This window comes from Rhineura floridana, chromosome 16, assembly GCF_030035675.1.
Source record: "Rhineura floridana isolate rRhiFlo1 chromosome 16, rRhiFlo1.hap2, whole genome shotgun sequence".
Classification (NCBI taxonomy): Eukaryota; Metazoa; Chordata; class Lepidosauria; order Squamata; family Rhineuridae; genus Rhineura; species Rhineura floridana.
In genome coordinates, this window is record NC_084495.1 from 10,380,316 (window position 1) to 10,395,711 (window position 15,396).

General features: G+C 46.5%; 1 protein-coding gene across 1 annotated transcript in view; it reads right to left on the reverse strand.

The window, feature by feature from the left end:
- The window catches only part of ALG13 (ALG13 UDP-N-acetylglucosaminyltransferase subunit), an 88,942-nt gene that overhangs the window by 48,490 nt on the left and 25,056 nt on the right, over positions 1-15,396 (reverse strand). The window contains exons 5-10 of the mRNA XM_061599042.1: positions 13,600-13,796; positions 12,473-12,728; positions 9,553-9,690; positions 4,633-4,857; positions 4,221-4,457; positions 861-944 (exon numbers count right to left, since the gene is read on the reverse strand). Coding sequence (XP_061455026.1) covers positions 861-944; positions 4,221-4,457; positions 4,633-4,857; positions 9,553-9,690; positions 12,473-12,728; positions 13,600-13,796 — 1,137 coding nt within the window. The remainder of the gene's footprint in view (positions 1-860; positions 945-4,220; positions 4,458-4,632; positions 4,858-9,552; positions 9,691-12,472; positions 12,729-13,599; positions 13,797-15,396) is intronic.

The following is a 15,396-nucleotide window of genomic DNA, read 5'->3' on the forward strand; positions in this document are numbered from 1 at the left end:
GGTGGGTGGGTTCTGTAACAGTTTATCGGAGAAGGGGCTCACCACTGACAGTGGTACTACCATACCCCCCTTTTTTGTGCTACTGCTGTAAGTGGCAGCAGCAACTATGTTGTCAGTTTGGCCACCATTCTGCAACCTCTACAATGTTCTGGACCCAACAAATTTCTGAGGAATTTGAGGTGGGGGGTGAGTGGTTGCCATTACAAAAGAAAAATTGTGGATAACGTTCAGAGAAAATCCTGCAAAATTACTTCTGTGTGTGTGAGAGAGAGAATATGCCGTGTGGCTGCATATCCAGTGAGCTGTATGTCAGGTGAATGTGTGGCCTGTATGTGTACAGTGAGCATGTGTATGCACAAGTGGGCACACATACACATTGGCCACACCCACCACTGGCATGTGATCCTTGAAGTGGGGGCGGACCATCAATGCAGACCTAGGGCAAAAAAAGGTTAGCCACTCCTGTTTTAAGACCACATGCCCTTCACCTGGAGGATAATAGCTAAAGTCACTCAGATATAACAACTGCTACACTTCTGAATATTCTATCCTCAGTATTGTTATCTGCGAACTCAGCTACAGTACTTTCTGACTCACATCATAGCAGCTGAAGAAGGGAGGAACCGAAATATTTTACTTTAATAGTTTTGTTATGTTAGTCACAGTAATATAAAATTGTAATGATTAACTGCATCCTTCCAGTATGAAGAAAAAAACCCTTGAACTGCTGTTTGATGCTTTAAAAATTGTGGGTGAGGGTATGTGTACAAACACACTTGCATACACACTCAAGTATAAACACATTCCATTTCCCAAGTGTATATATTTTAAAGTTTTGTATCATAAACAAGTATACTCACAGACTCAAAATTATGCTGGTTTTTCCTCAGAAATGAAACACAAGCATTTCTGACTGCCATATGATGAATCTGACAAGCATACACCTAAAAAAATCCCAAAGTATTATAATTAGGATTTTTAAGGCAACATGCCATGCTCACTTAATTACAGGGGCTCTCAGAGTAGACCTGTGATGTTTGCAATTGAATCCTCTGCATAGTTACTCTGATATAACTTAGAAAGATAATGGGCTTACTTCCATGTAGGTGTATAGTCAACAGCGCTCTATACGCCTATGTGGGAGTAAGCCCATTGCCTTTCCAATTCTAATTAGGCATTTGAAATGTTGCCGCTTGTGTTTTTTGTCCAGTATATTGAGGAAAATATTCACAGAAAGGCAATTTAAACTGGGGGAGGGGGTGCTAATCTGAGGCTCTCCAGATGCTGTTTGACTCCAACTCCCACTAGCTCTATGGAGGGGCACAGGTCAGCCACCGCTGCTTTTAAATCAACACACTTCTGAAGCATGGAGCTACAGAAAACAAGATGCTTCCTTGGCTTAAAGGCAACCTAGGGCTTTATAGAAAAACAAGTAGTGACCCTCCACTGGAATTTTAAGTTCTTGCTCCAATTCAATAGTGTTATAGATTAAACTGAGGCACGGATATCTCCAGTATTAAAGGAAGTATGCTGGCTCAGAAAATGACTTCCTGAAGATCAGGAGCAAGACTGTACTATTGTGCTTGTGCCTTGCTTTTGGTCTTCCTATATGCATCTTGTTTGGCCACTGCGGGAAACAGAACACTAAGAGATTGACCTCTGGTCTTTTCAAGGAGGGCTTTTCCCTAACAAAGATTACATCTGTAACCCAATGTACACTTACATAGTAGACAGTATCACTGAACCCAGTGAGATTTACTTCAGTTTAAGCTGCATTGCTACAATTCTCCTATGCTTACCAGGAAGTCATAAGGACTTCTCAAAGTTCGTATTTAGCATCTTGGCATAAGCTTAGACATTTCCCAGCCCAACATTAAAAACACCTTTTGTGTTTCCCAGTCACCAGCCAGTCATTTAAATGCGAAACTCACATTGACCAGGTGTGTATAAAGCAGCTTCCCATTAACATTCACGGGTTCATACAAAACAAAGATATGCGCTCAGTGGTGGTTTTAATTGTACATGGTTAACGATTAACTGTCTTGATACTAGTGTGTGGGAGAAAGACGGTATAGTATGTTTTTTTTTAAAAAAAAAAGCACACACATAAATAACGCTTCAAAACTCAGTATGGAACTCAATGCACCCCAGCACACATTTTGTTAACACTATCTGCTACCCTCTCATGCCCCAGACTTAAGTCAGTTACCTATTAACATGACTTTTTACTGCTGTTTTTAAGTTTGTTAATTTGTTGTTTAATGGTTGGCTTATTCAAGTGTGCATTTTTATTTGAAAGTGCTTTGACCAAAGGGGAAGAAGGCTATACATTTCAGTGCTATGGGAATGGACAATTTTCCTGGGCATTTCCCCTCCTTTTCATCAGTTCATGGGGAACTATGAATAGATGCCAATTGCAAACACAACATCAGGCACGTTTGGCAGTTTCAAAGCTTTTAGGTTTGTTTACTAAATTCAAGTAAAATAACTATGTTCAATTAGATCGCTCTCTAGGGAATCATACTTTTGCAATGCAAATTACTCTATGTACATTTCAAACTCAAACTTTTCCAGAACACACACATCAGTGATACTTTGTTAAAAAAAGTATTATCTTAATAGGTGGCTCTCATGGTTTTCATACTGATATATTTTATTGTATTATTTTTAATCACAATTTATATTAGACTATTTCTAACTGAAAAGCAAGGTTAAAAACATATGCAACATTATCTCTTATTCAACTAGTGTACCATAGTAGCTAAGAAATTATAACCTGGCTCTTACCTAGCACTAATCAAAACCATAAGTGAGCATTCAAGAGGAAAAATCACACCTGCTTCGCTGTCCCGCTGCTGCAGTTTGCCACAATTTGGCTTAGCATTATTCAAACCTGTGCATATAGTTCGGCTCATTCCAGACAAACCGCAAGCTAGATTTAAGAACAAGCTTTTGATATAAGACAACAGGGGAGCAAAACTTCAACCTGAACCGAAGGCTGGCAAAGCACAAACATTTTTACAACTTGCCAAATTAAGTGGGAGGCCTCCTAAAGAAGGAAGTTCAACAAATCTGGGCACAGCAACTAAAAAGGCCCCATTCCATGTCCAAGTAAGATACATTTCTGAAAGCAACAGGAAATTGAGCAAAATCTCCAGTGATAAATTAAGTGCACAGACAGGTCCATGTTGCAAGGTCTGCAACAAAAGCTCAACATGAATGGCAAGTATTACCAGTATTACCATTATTGTTTGGACAAAATACCCGGAGAAAGAATGAGTTTCGCATAACCTACCCATTTTCACAAGGACATAGATGACTGCTCTGTATTTCATTTGGGCCAAGTTACATCCTGAGCAAAAAGAAACTGAAAAAGGAACTTTCTTGTTAAGCTAGTGTAATAAGGGGGCTAAGAGATCTATATTTGGAATCAGAAAGAACCAGTTCAATCTTACCATTGTCAAGAACTCAGCAGACAGCCTTAGACAAGCCGCTCTTTTTTAGACCCCCAACTCCATGTGCAATTTCAGAAGAGTAAGTCTGGCCTACTTTACTCTTGTACAACAAGTTTTCCATGAAGTCTTTTGACACAACTCCCCACTATAAATGAATCTAAGGGCCTGCAACTGAACTGTATAAATAGTATACCACTCAAGTAACCTCTCCTATCAAGTGGTTCCTACATTTTGAAAACAAACCAACAAAATACATAGCCTTCCTCAGTCTATCCTCTGCCTCCATTCTCTCATTTCCCTTGCGTCCATTCCTGGATTGTAAGCCTCTCAAGACAGGGATCTATCCTCCCATTCTTTCTAAAGCACCACTCTTATGCTACATCTATCTGTATTATAAATAATACATATACAGCCAGTGCCTGGACTACTTGGAATCCAAATGTAAACCAATTTGAGTTCCTTCCACAATGAAAGAAAATAGATACAAATATTCTTTTATATAACTCTGAACACTGAAGTGCAATAAATGTCAACCATCACAAGACCAAACTAAAGACAGTACTCTTATTTATTTGTTTACTTAAAAAACCAGGATTCAATCAGCGAGACTGTAACCTCTTTGAAGCCTCTGGTAGCCGCCGTCCACAGCCCTCCTTGCAAGGTGGTCCCCAAGCTCAAAAACTGCGATTTGGAAGTGTGAAGGAGGAGAAGGAAAGACAAAAGAGACACAATTCCCCCCTGCTGGCGCCCCTGCCTCAGTTTTACCTGCTCGGAAATGGCCCGAAAGAGGCAGGTGGCATCTTTGGCCGTGAGCTTGCGGTAGAGCCCCAGGCTGCCCAGGTACTCGTCCATGGTCACCTCGCTGAGGGACTTCTGGCCGAAGTATTTCTTCCAGCCTTTCTGCATGGTGCCTTCCCTAACCGGGCTACAAAGGCACAAGGCGAAGGAGGAGAGAGCGCCTTCCCCCCCGAGGAAGCCGGCGAAGCGGGGCAGAGCGAGCCCCTGCCCGAGCGCTCAGGACGACCCTCCGCCGAGGAGGAAAGTGGCGGCGTAAGAGACAAGAGAGGCGAGGCGCTCGCTCAAAGCAAGAGGGACGAAGAGAAGCACGCGCTCCGGGTATGGCGCCCTCCGAGGCGCTAAAGAAGGAGCGGGGGGCGGGGCCGAGATGCCCTTCCACCGCGAAGGCCAGGCGCGAGGCGAGGCGGGGCTTGGCGAGGCAGGCGCGGAGGCGCTCAGCTGCAGGTGGTTCGGGCGAGGCGCGCACGAGGCGGCTGAGGCGCAGCCGTGCGCCCCGCCGGCATTTTCCCACGCCCACGTGCTCTCGCTCCCCGACGGCGGAATGGAAAGCGGGACGCGGGCGCGAGGTGGCGGGGCCGGGGGAGGTGGCGGGTGGCGGTGTGGACTGGGGGATGTTTATTTCTCGTTTTGGATACTACATTGGGGCAGCTGCCCTGGAGGAGACGTTACTGGGTGGTTCACAAAGCAGAAAGTGCATCATTAAAATAAGTATGAAACAATTTAAAACTATACCATTGTTGTTGTTATATAATTAATAATAAATGTTATTGCTATCAATAAGAACAAAATAATAACAATAACAACACCTTGAAGCACAGTTCAAAACTCCGTCAGACCTACTTTTGATGAGCCGTGGACAGGGTTGCATTGTTCAGTTTGGCCTTGTGACTTTTTGTGGCGGAATGTATTCCGTTGAACTCAGTTGACCTTACTTGTGGGTAGACGTGGATGAGATTGCAGTTCATGGCACACCAAGGGTTTTACTTTCACCGCTGCATGTTGCTGAAGGCTCATCCCTGTTTGCTGTTCCTAAGGCTATTATTATTTAGTTGCTTTTTCCCCAAAAAAGAAACTCAAAGTGACTTGTCACATTAAAAACAGTTATAAAAGCGAGAATAAAATCATCCCCCCCCAAAATGAATTATGTAAAACCAAGGTCCAACTCCTCCCCACTTGACTTAAAATAAACAGAAAATAAAACCCCAAGGGCTTAGATGAATAAAAATGTTTTTACCTGGTGCCTAAAAATGGGCAGTGATGGTGCTAGGTCATGTCATTTTGTCACATAATCCTACTGAGTTTGATGGGGTTTGCACCCAAGTAAGTGTTCAGACCTGGTGATTCCTGTGGGCACATGGCAGGGAGAAGGGCATCTATGCAAAATAATAAAAATAAATAGCCACAATATGTGGAAAAAATAATATCTGGGGGTGCCCACCTCAAAACATGCTTTGAACCTGCACAAATCATATACCAAATCAAATGGGAGAGTGTCCTCTACAAGATGTGACTGGGTCCAGCCTGGGCCAGAGCTTCCTGTGAGTGCATGGCATGGAGAGGGGCAGCTATGCATAACAAAAATACCCAAAATATGTAGAAAAATACAAGTAACTGGGGGTGCCCACCACAAATATGCTCTGTGCCAGTGTAAATGATATACCCAAGCAAAATGGGAGAATGTCTCCTTCGAGATGCCAATGCATCCCATCTGATCCAGAGCTTCCTGTGGACACACAGCATACTCAAGGGAATCTATGCAAACCAACAGTAGCCATAGTAAGTTGGAGGGGAAAAGTAACTGGGGGTGCTCACCCCAAATGTGCTTTGGGCCAGCATAAATTATACACCCAATCAAAGAGGAGAGGGTCCTCTATAAAATGCCACCATATCCTACCTGGCCCAGAGTTTCCCGTGGGCGCATGGCATGGAGGAAGGCAACTATGCATACAAAAAATATCCAAAGTACATAGGGGGGAAGTAACTGGGGTTGCCTCCGCCACCTTTAAAAAAGGTGCATCTCTGATGGCATGGCAGAAGGACACTTGGCAGGATCAACAGACAGAAGCATTAAGATATAATTTCAAACGTGAGGCTCTCCAGTATGTGTGGATGGAATCTCAGAAATGACACTCTCCCAGATGCATGGAAGTATGATTTGTGGTGCCCCAAAGTATAATTTGGGATGGGAACCCCAAGTTCCTTGTTTTCTTTCCTATACATTTTGGCTATTTTTGTTTTGCATATATGACTTGTCTGTGCCATGCACCCATAGGAAACTCTGGACTGGGTAGGATCCAATGCTGCCCTATAGAAGACAGTCTCCAGTGCCTGTGTGTGTATTTGCTACTGTTGGCTTGCATAGATGCCCTTGAATGTGCCATGCATCCATGGGAAGCTCTGTGCCTGGCTGGATCCAGTTGTATCTTGTAGACTGGAGGACACTCTCCTATTTGTTTGGGTATATGATTGGTTCTGGCCCAAAGCACATTTTGGAGTGGACAAAGTTACTTACCTTTTTTCTAAATATTTTGGCTATTTTTGTTGTGCACAGATGCCCTTAATCACACTTGTGTCCACCAGAAGCTCTGGGCCAGGCGGGATGCATTGGCACCTCAAAAAGGATTCTCTCCCATTTGTTTGGGTGTATGGCTTTATGATGTTGTCATGCATCTATGACTGTTTCAGAAGCCTAATAATTTTTAATGAATAAACATTGATATGGTTGAAGCAGGAAGTCCCCCAATCATGGAGATATCTATACGGTAATCCAATGTGTGTTTTCAGGCTTAGGAACAAATATACTCTGCCTTGGAGTTGAGGGAGCTGTGAACTTTCCTTCTTTTTTCATTTTTTGAACTTTTGAGCAAAAGGAACCACCTTCAGCATCATACCTATGCATGTTTATTCAGAAGTCCAATCAACTTGCTCTTTAAGGGTGAAGTTTTCTGATGGTCTGAACTCCTGGGTGTTTTAAGTTTCTTCATGTTGCTGTGCCTTGACTTTTATTACCACCAATTGAGTTGAATTTATTTACAGTCAAATTGACCCTTCAATACAAAATAATATTACAGTATAAACAAGTATAAATGGGATCATTTTGATTTAACAGCAGAAAAATACATACTCAAGTAAAAACAGTATACAGAAAGAAAACATTAAAACTAAATTATTACCACCAATTGTCATTTGTTATATTCAGTAGAAGTTGGCAAGAGTCATAAAAACAAAAACACCACCACCAACAAGATTCGGCTACTCCGCAGCTTACACAAAAAACAAAAACAGGAACCCAAAACAGCGTCAAGCAACACACAAGAATGTTGAAAGCCAGGAGTGACTCCCACACAACAGCAGCTAGGTCAGATAAAACCCCCAAACTGTTTTTCAAGTCCAGAGAAGAAGAAACAAAAATAAAACGAAAATGCTTGCTGCTCAGGTTCAGCCGTTTACAGCAGTTCAATAAATTGCAGGGGTTTGGAGTGATTAAAACAATCAGGGCAGTAAAAACTACAAAAGCCTATAGAGTTCAGGATGAAACAACCTCTCGCATCACCAGTATGTCTTCATTCTCTGAAGGTCATAATCCGATGTACACTGACTGACTTGGGAACATGCCCCATATGCTGAATACAGTTTACATCTGTGTAAAAGCACCTAGGCTCACAAATGTATGTGTAACTTGCTCGTGTTGGTGGTGGGAGGTTTTTGATTTGGTTGGAAATCCTCATTTAAAAAGTGGGTGGGACACCTTGACAATACAAATGTCCCACTCCTGAATATGTCCAATTTATTTATTTATTTATTTATTACATTTATTAGACGCTTTTTGTCATAAAAATGAACCCAAAGTGACATACAATAAAAAGATTAAAATCAATGTAAAACTAACACAAATAAAACGTTTTTAAAAAATACAACACATGAATAAGATGGTGGAATAACCCACCCCCTAAAAGAGGCTTTTTTTTTTTGTACTGCCTTCAAGTCAATTCCGACTTATGGTGGCCCTATGAATAGGGTTTTCATGAGGCTGAGAGACAGTGACTGGCCCAAAGTCACTCAGTGAGCTTCATGGCTATGTGGGGATTCGAACCCTCGTAGTCCAACACCTTAACCACTACGCCACACTGGCTACAACATCAGAAACCCTCCAACAACTCTTCAAAACATTAAGAGTCGAATGTCTGGGAGAAGAGGAATGTTTTTGTCTGGCGCCTAAAAATAGATAATGATGGTGCCAGGTATGCTTCTCTGAGAAGAGTGTTCCATAAGCGGGGGGCCACCACTGAGAAGACCCATTCTCATGTCGCTATCCTTCATACCTCCCTTGGAGTAGACACACAAAGAAGGGCCTCAGATGCCAGAATGCAGCTGAAATGCTCACAAAGCTATTTTTATTGGTTTTAAAATAATGTATCTATCCTGCTTTTCTTCCTGCACAGCAGCTTCGAGCTGGTTGTGACAGTAACAAATACTAAAACAACATCAAACATGCATATTTATTTATTACATTTATAACCCACTGTTTATCGGAAATCCTCAGATTGCTGTGCGCTTGCCAAGCAGAGTTGCCAGTTAACCAGGGAAAACAGTGACAGCCTGACTCTCTCCTGTGCCCTCTACAACATCTTTGTTTGCAGTACATGTGGATGAACCTGTTTATTACCGCTTCTTAATTCTTACATATCAAAAACAACACAGAGAGACTCCTGTAGCATCTTTTTTATGCATAGTTTATTAGGGCTTTCACATTATTACAATAAAAAGTACAGTCTCTTATTCCCTCCCCAGCCCCTCCCAGCTCCCCCTCCCTCCCTCTGCCCTCATGCCCTTTTTATGGGGGAGGGGGGTTAGAACATTTTCATATCTGATATTCAGTTGTTTGTGTGATGCAGTGTTCAGGTTCACATGCTCAGATCAAGGTTAGGATAAATGAGTGTCTGCTGGAGGTCCCAGATTAATAGCTGTTGTGTTGGAGAAGTGTCCACCCTTCCATTGTGCCTTCTTCTTCTATTTGTGGGTTTTACTTGGTGAAGAGTTCCAAAAATGTGCTACAAATCTCTTGGAAGTTTGTTTTTTTAATGTAGTTTATAGAGCAGAATTTTCTCACGGGCTGCTAGTTGCAGAAGGGCTTCTGACCAGTTTTTCATGATTGCCGCAGCCCTGGCTTTCCAATGTTGAAGGACTATTCACTCTGCTGTCAGCGTGGCTCAGTCGAACCATCCTTCCTGTCCTTTTGATAGTTCCCGCCTAACAGGAGCGTGGCATCTTAAAGACGAACAAACTGATTGTGACATACCATTCTGAAGACTAAGCTTTTGTTGATGAAGTGGACTCTTATGTTAACAGAGCAATCCAAATGGTAGGAAGCGGGCGAAAAGCTCCTCGACATCGATTTCATGTTCAGAAGCTGCCAGCCCAGAGCAGCATGCAGGGGCTAGAAATCACAAGTTGATGTTCACAAATACCACTACCAGCGCGTAAGAATCAGAAAATGCAGGCCCAGATGTCTGGAGGACAAAGACACTGGAGTATGCAGCCAGACTAGCAAGGGACAAGCAGGCCACATGGCAACGGAGCGCCCATTGCCATGACAGCAGTAGGAGCCTCCCCTGGGGAAACAGAAGGGACAGCCCCTAGGCATCCTGTGGATGCCCACCACAAACAGCCAGAAATCCCACCCACATCCTCTGGGGAGGGCCCAGGACTGGCAGCAGCGGCATGCGTGCACATATTTTGATGTCAGGCGGATGGTGGTTGGAGGTGGAGCAGCAGCCACCCTAGCAGCAGAGCACCGCAGGGGGCCTAGCCTGCACACCCACCACCTGCTCCGCCAATCGCACGCATGGGCACACAGACAGTACGTCACAGTGCGACTGGGTAAGCAAACACACATGGAGGACACTAACACCCACAGACCCACATCGCACTCAGAGCGCGCATCCCCACAGCACCCATACATGCAACCACCACACACCCCAGACGAAGAAAGGATGTTTATTGAAAGCCAACAAACAGAGACTCAGCGCCACAGCCTTGGCAGAGAAAGCAGCCAGGGAGGGGAAACCCCACCATGCCACCCCACAGACACTGCGGCACATCCTCACTAGTGCCTCAGGCTGGGGTGGCCCCGCGGACGGGCACTCTGTGCAACCACCTCCTCCCCCTCACTCTCCTCAGCAGCAGCAGGGTGCCTGCGTCCAGCCCACTCCCTGCACGCCTGCAGCATCCTTCCACACACCTGCACCTTGTAGCCATGGACACAGCCATCCCCATTGCCCCACACAGCCTCCAGCAAGGCATGGAGCGGGCGGGGTCATTGCAGACACCTCTGCTGTCACCACCGCTATGTCTTACGCATCTGCTGTGTGCTCCAGCGGAGGGCCTCTAAGTGGCTCCAGGCAGCCGCCACACCCCCATCCACTGAACCCTGCACGCTCTGCATGGTCGCCATCTCTGCCTGCAGCTGTGTTGCCACCTTCCCAATGCCATTGCAAAGGGCAAGCACCACAACTGTAGAGGCAGTGGCAGCATCCTGCCTTAGCTGCCCAGCCTCACGAGGGTCAGCCTCCATGTGTGTCCTGCCCAAACTCAAGGAACTCAAACTCGGACACAGTTGTAGTTTTTTCTTTTATTGAAGTAACAGAAAATTTCAGTTCAGAGCACTTCGTGAATCTACCTATGGCTTACTCAGAACTCAGCATCCCTCTCTAACTAAGTAGGCACAGCTTGGCAGCATTGAGACATTGACTCAGCAACTAACCCTTCCCCCTCGCCCAGCTTAAGTAGGGCTGGGCAGGCCCCCCCACTTGTGTGTACCCCGAGTCACGGTTGGAGGCGTGCATGAACACGCAGACTCCTCCTGAGCTGGGTTTGCTGAATCTCCCACCATATGCCAGACCTGGGCGAAGGCAGGGCCTCAGCTTCCATCCCATTTTCTCCCTCTGCGGGGGAGAGAGCTGACTGGCGTCAGCGCAGGTGTGGGAAGAGGTGCCTCATCAGGCGGAGAGTGGGCGGCCAGTCCGGGGGTCTGTCCTGGGGGGTGTCTGGGATGGCTGGTGGTGACCCATCAGCATCCAAAGCCGGGGCTGCTTTGGCTTCTCCCCCTTTGCTGGGTCCCTCCCCGATGGGAATGTCCCAGTCCAAGTCTTCCTCGCCCCCCTCCTGCTCATTGGTCCACCCTCTGCTAGCATGGCTCACTACAATATGAGCCCACATCATCACCACTGTGCGTGGAAGCAGAGCTTGGAAAAGTTACTTTTTTGAACTACAACTCCCATCAGCCTCAGCCAACATGGCCAGTGGATTGGGCTGATGGGAGTTGTAGTTCAAAAAAGTAACTTTTCCAAGCTCTGCATGGAAGCAGCTGCACAGGACGAGGGCTCCAGGTATGTGGCCACAGCCGCTCCCCCTTCTCTGGGCCACCCTCCTCCTTGCTCATCAAGCACCCCTCCCCCCATCCTCTTCCTCTCCACCACCACAATGACCTCATCTTGCAGGCGGGGAGGGGAGTATGGGGAGCCACCCCATCCTTGTTACTGGGGCTGGGCTGAGCATCCCTTCCATCACTGTGGCCATCCCTGCCCTCACTGTTCCTGGCCACCCACGACAGAATGACTGTAGTACCCATCACACGCACACACACCAAGGGCACTGAGATCCTGCATGTGTAGCTTTCATCCCATGCCTCCTGCATGCAGGGCCCCAGAATGGGGCACAGGCCACAGCACTCCCAAGGCCATGGACCTGGCGTGAAGCTGATAAGGGTGTGTGAGGAATGTGACTCCCTGCCTGTTCTAGGCCACAACTCCGATGGATCCCCTCAGGAGACACACCATCCTCCCTCACGGTATGCCTGCACTGACAACCAAGGGCAACTTACTCAGGAGTGGAGAGGGATGCTGTGCTGCAAGCAGGCATCAAGTGCCGTGGGGGTGCATGCGCCCCTCTGACAGGGCTGGTAGGTGGAAGTGGGCCTGCACTTCTCTCATGGCCATGGGCGCGAGTGCCCTCCTATGACCCGAGTAACACCATCACCTCCTCCACAGTGCCAGCCATGAGGCCCGCCCTGCTCTCCCCTTGCCTGTACTTGCAGCCTCCGCAGCTGCACCTGTCCAGTGTCTACCTGCCCATCCTCCTGGCCTATGTGCTGAACCAGCAGATGTGGTTCAGGCCACAGAGGCATCACAACATGCCTGCAGGCCTTTGCCCTGACCAACCTGAAGCGCTGCCAGTTCTTCCATCTGGACAGGGAGGCCATTGCCAAGCTGTGTGTGATGCTGGCTCCCCACCTGGAAGTCTGCTGCCATGCTCACAGCAACATCCCTGTGCTGCAGAAGGTGCTCCTTGCCCTGTGTCATCTGGCTATGGGAGACTTTCAGTAGGATGTAGGGTGGAGTGCCCACCCTCTCTCCCAGTTCTCCACCAGCCTTCCTAGATGGCATGGTTCCCCACGTGCAGGAGTTCATCCACTTCCTGAAGATGGAGAAGTGTGCAGACTGGAGAGATGAATTTTTTGCCCTCATAGGCTTCCCTGCCATCCTGGGGGCCCTCGATGGCACCTTCATCCCAATATTGGCACCTCCTCTGAACCCTCACATTTACAGGAACTGCCACCACCAGTGTGCCATCGACATGATGGCAGTGTGCAATGCCCATGGCCTCTTCACCTATGTGAATACTACTATGCCTGGGAGTGTGTATGATGCCCAGGTCTTACAAGCATCTGCACTGCTGAACAACTTGGAGGCATGGTCCCCCGACTGGGGATGGCTGATCGGTAGGCGGAGGGCTCTGGCAGCCATGGTGGGGTCTCTTGACAGTCACCGAACACTGACAGCTCTCCTCTCCTTCCCACAGCTGACTGTGACTACCCCCTGTGGCCCTGCCTGCTGATGCCCTATCCTGTAGACCTGTCTGGCTGCATTGCGCGCTACAACCAGGCCCACTGGTCAACAAGAATGGCAGCCAAGCATGCGTTTGGGATATTCAAGTCACACTTACACTATCTGCACCTGACAGGAGCCAGGCAATGCAGACGCCACTGAAGGTGTTCCAGATGGTGTGATGCTACACAACATTGTGCGATGCTACACAACATTGCCATGTCACAGCAGCTACACCTGGATGCGGAGCCCCCTCCCCACCATGGTGTGGATTCTCTGGTAGCTGCAGCCCATGACTGCATTGCTAGGGAGCACTTTGGCCCTTGAAACCACATCCCTGCCTGTCCTTGTCAGCATGCTCCACTGCTGTGCCAACCCTTCCCCGCGCACCTCCTTAAGAAGGCTTGACTTTTGCGTGAAGGCTGTGGCTTCTCCTTAACCCCAGCCATTGCTCTTCGCACCTCAGAAGCCTTTGAGAACGGGGCGAAGGGCAGGGGAGGTTGATCTCAGCTTTCCCTTCTGATTGGTGGGGGCTATCGGCTTGCTCTGGCATGGGAAGTTGTTGGGCACCAGGCTGGGAATCAGTGGGCTGACTAGGTGGCACATCAGACATGGGCAAGGGGTGTGTGTCCAAAGAAGCAATCTCTGCCAGCTTGCACTGCACAATGGGGGGGGGGAGGTGACTGAGCACACTGCCTGCTCTCCTCCCTCAGCTCATCGACCCAGTCCAAAGTCAGTGTCCCCCTCCTCCAAGCCAGCCCCCATAACCTGGGACACAGCACAAAATGTCACTGTTTTTTGTTATTAATATTTGACTGAAAGATTTCTTTATTTTAAACAAAGCCTTTCAGAATTCAAACTGATCCATAGTTTCCAAATCGCATGAAGTATTAGTTCCCCTCTGTTCAGCACTGGTTAAGCCTCATCTTGAATACTGCGTCCAGTTCTGGACTCCGCACTTCAAGAAGGATGCAGACAAACTGGAACAGTTTCAGAGGAGGGCATCAAGGATGATCAGGGGACTGGAAACAAAGCCCTATAGGGAGAGACTGAAAGAACTGGGCATGTTTAGCCTGGAGAAGAAAAGACTGAGGGGAGATATGATAGCACTCTTCAAGTACATGAAAGGTTGTCACATAGAGGAGAGTCGGGATCTCTTCTCAATCGTCCCAGAGTGCAGGACACGGACTAATGGGCTCAAGTTGCAGGAAGCCAGATTTCTACTAGACATCAGGAAAAACTTCCTAACTGTTAGAGCCATACGACAATGGAACCAATGACCTAGGGAGGTAGTGTGCTCTCTGACACTGGAGGCATTCAATAGGCAGCTGGACAGCCATCTGTTGGGAATGCTTTGATTTGGTTTCCTGCATTGAGCAGGAGGTTGGACTTGATGGCCTTATAGGCCCCTTCCAACTCTACTATTCTATGATTTTATGATCTTGTAGGCTTGTAATACTGGACCTGGGAACAAAAACATATGTATTTAAAAACGTAAGGAGAGCGCTTTTGCATCAGGCTAGTGGTCCATCTAGTCCAGCATTCTTTTCTGAGTGACCAACCAGATGCCTATGGGAAGTCCGCAAGCAGGACCGAATTGCAAGAGCACCCTCCCCACTTATGATCCCAGCAACTGGTATACAGTTTATGTTCCTACCATCAACAACTCTCATTATTAGATTTTGGGGTGCTGCCAAAGCTTCCTGTGGCTGTTATGGTGGTTGTTCTGTCCTGTTTTTATGGTGTAATATATTTATGTGCTGCAAGTTGCTTGGAGACCTTGGGTAACAAGACACCAACAAGTCTAATAAATACTACTCATATTGTTTCAGGGGCTGCATGTCAAATCATTTGCTTCAGATATCTTGTAAAGACTTGTTTTTTTGCCCAGGATTTCCCTAGGCCATAAGATTGGACCCTGTTTTATGTGATTAAATCCCCTGAATTTTTTTTTTTTGCTTTTACATGTTTTTATATTGCTGCTTTATTGGTTTTTAGTTGTATTCTTGTTTTAATGATATTGCTTATTTCTTTTATATTGTATACTGCTTAGAGATTTTAAAAATATTAAGTAGCTTGTACATGCTTTTAAATAAATTTTAAAAATTGATTCAGAAAGACTAATCTGGTTTGTTGTGCAGATTTTAATGAGGTACTAAGTTCCATACTAGATAGGAGTGTGTGGATCTGGAGAAAATCAAGGTCCAGGACATTCTTACCATCCTTGTGAAAGACACAGGTTTCAGTATATGTGGCAC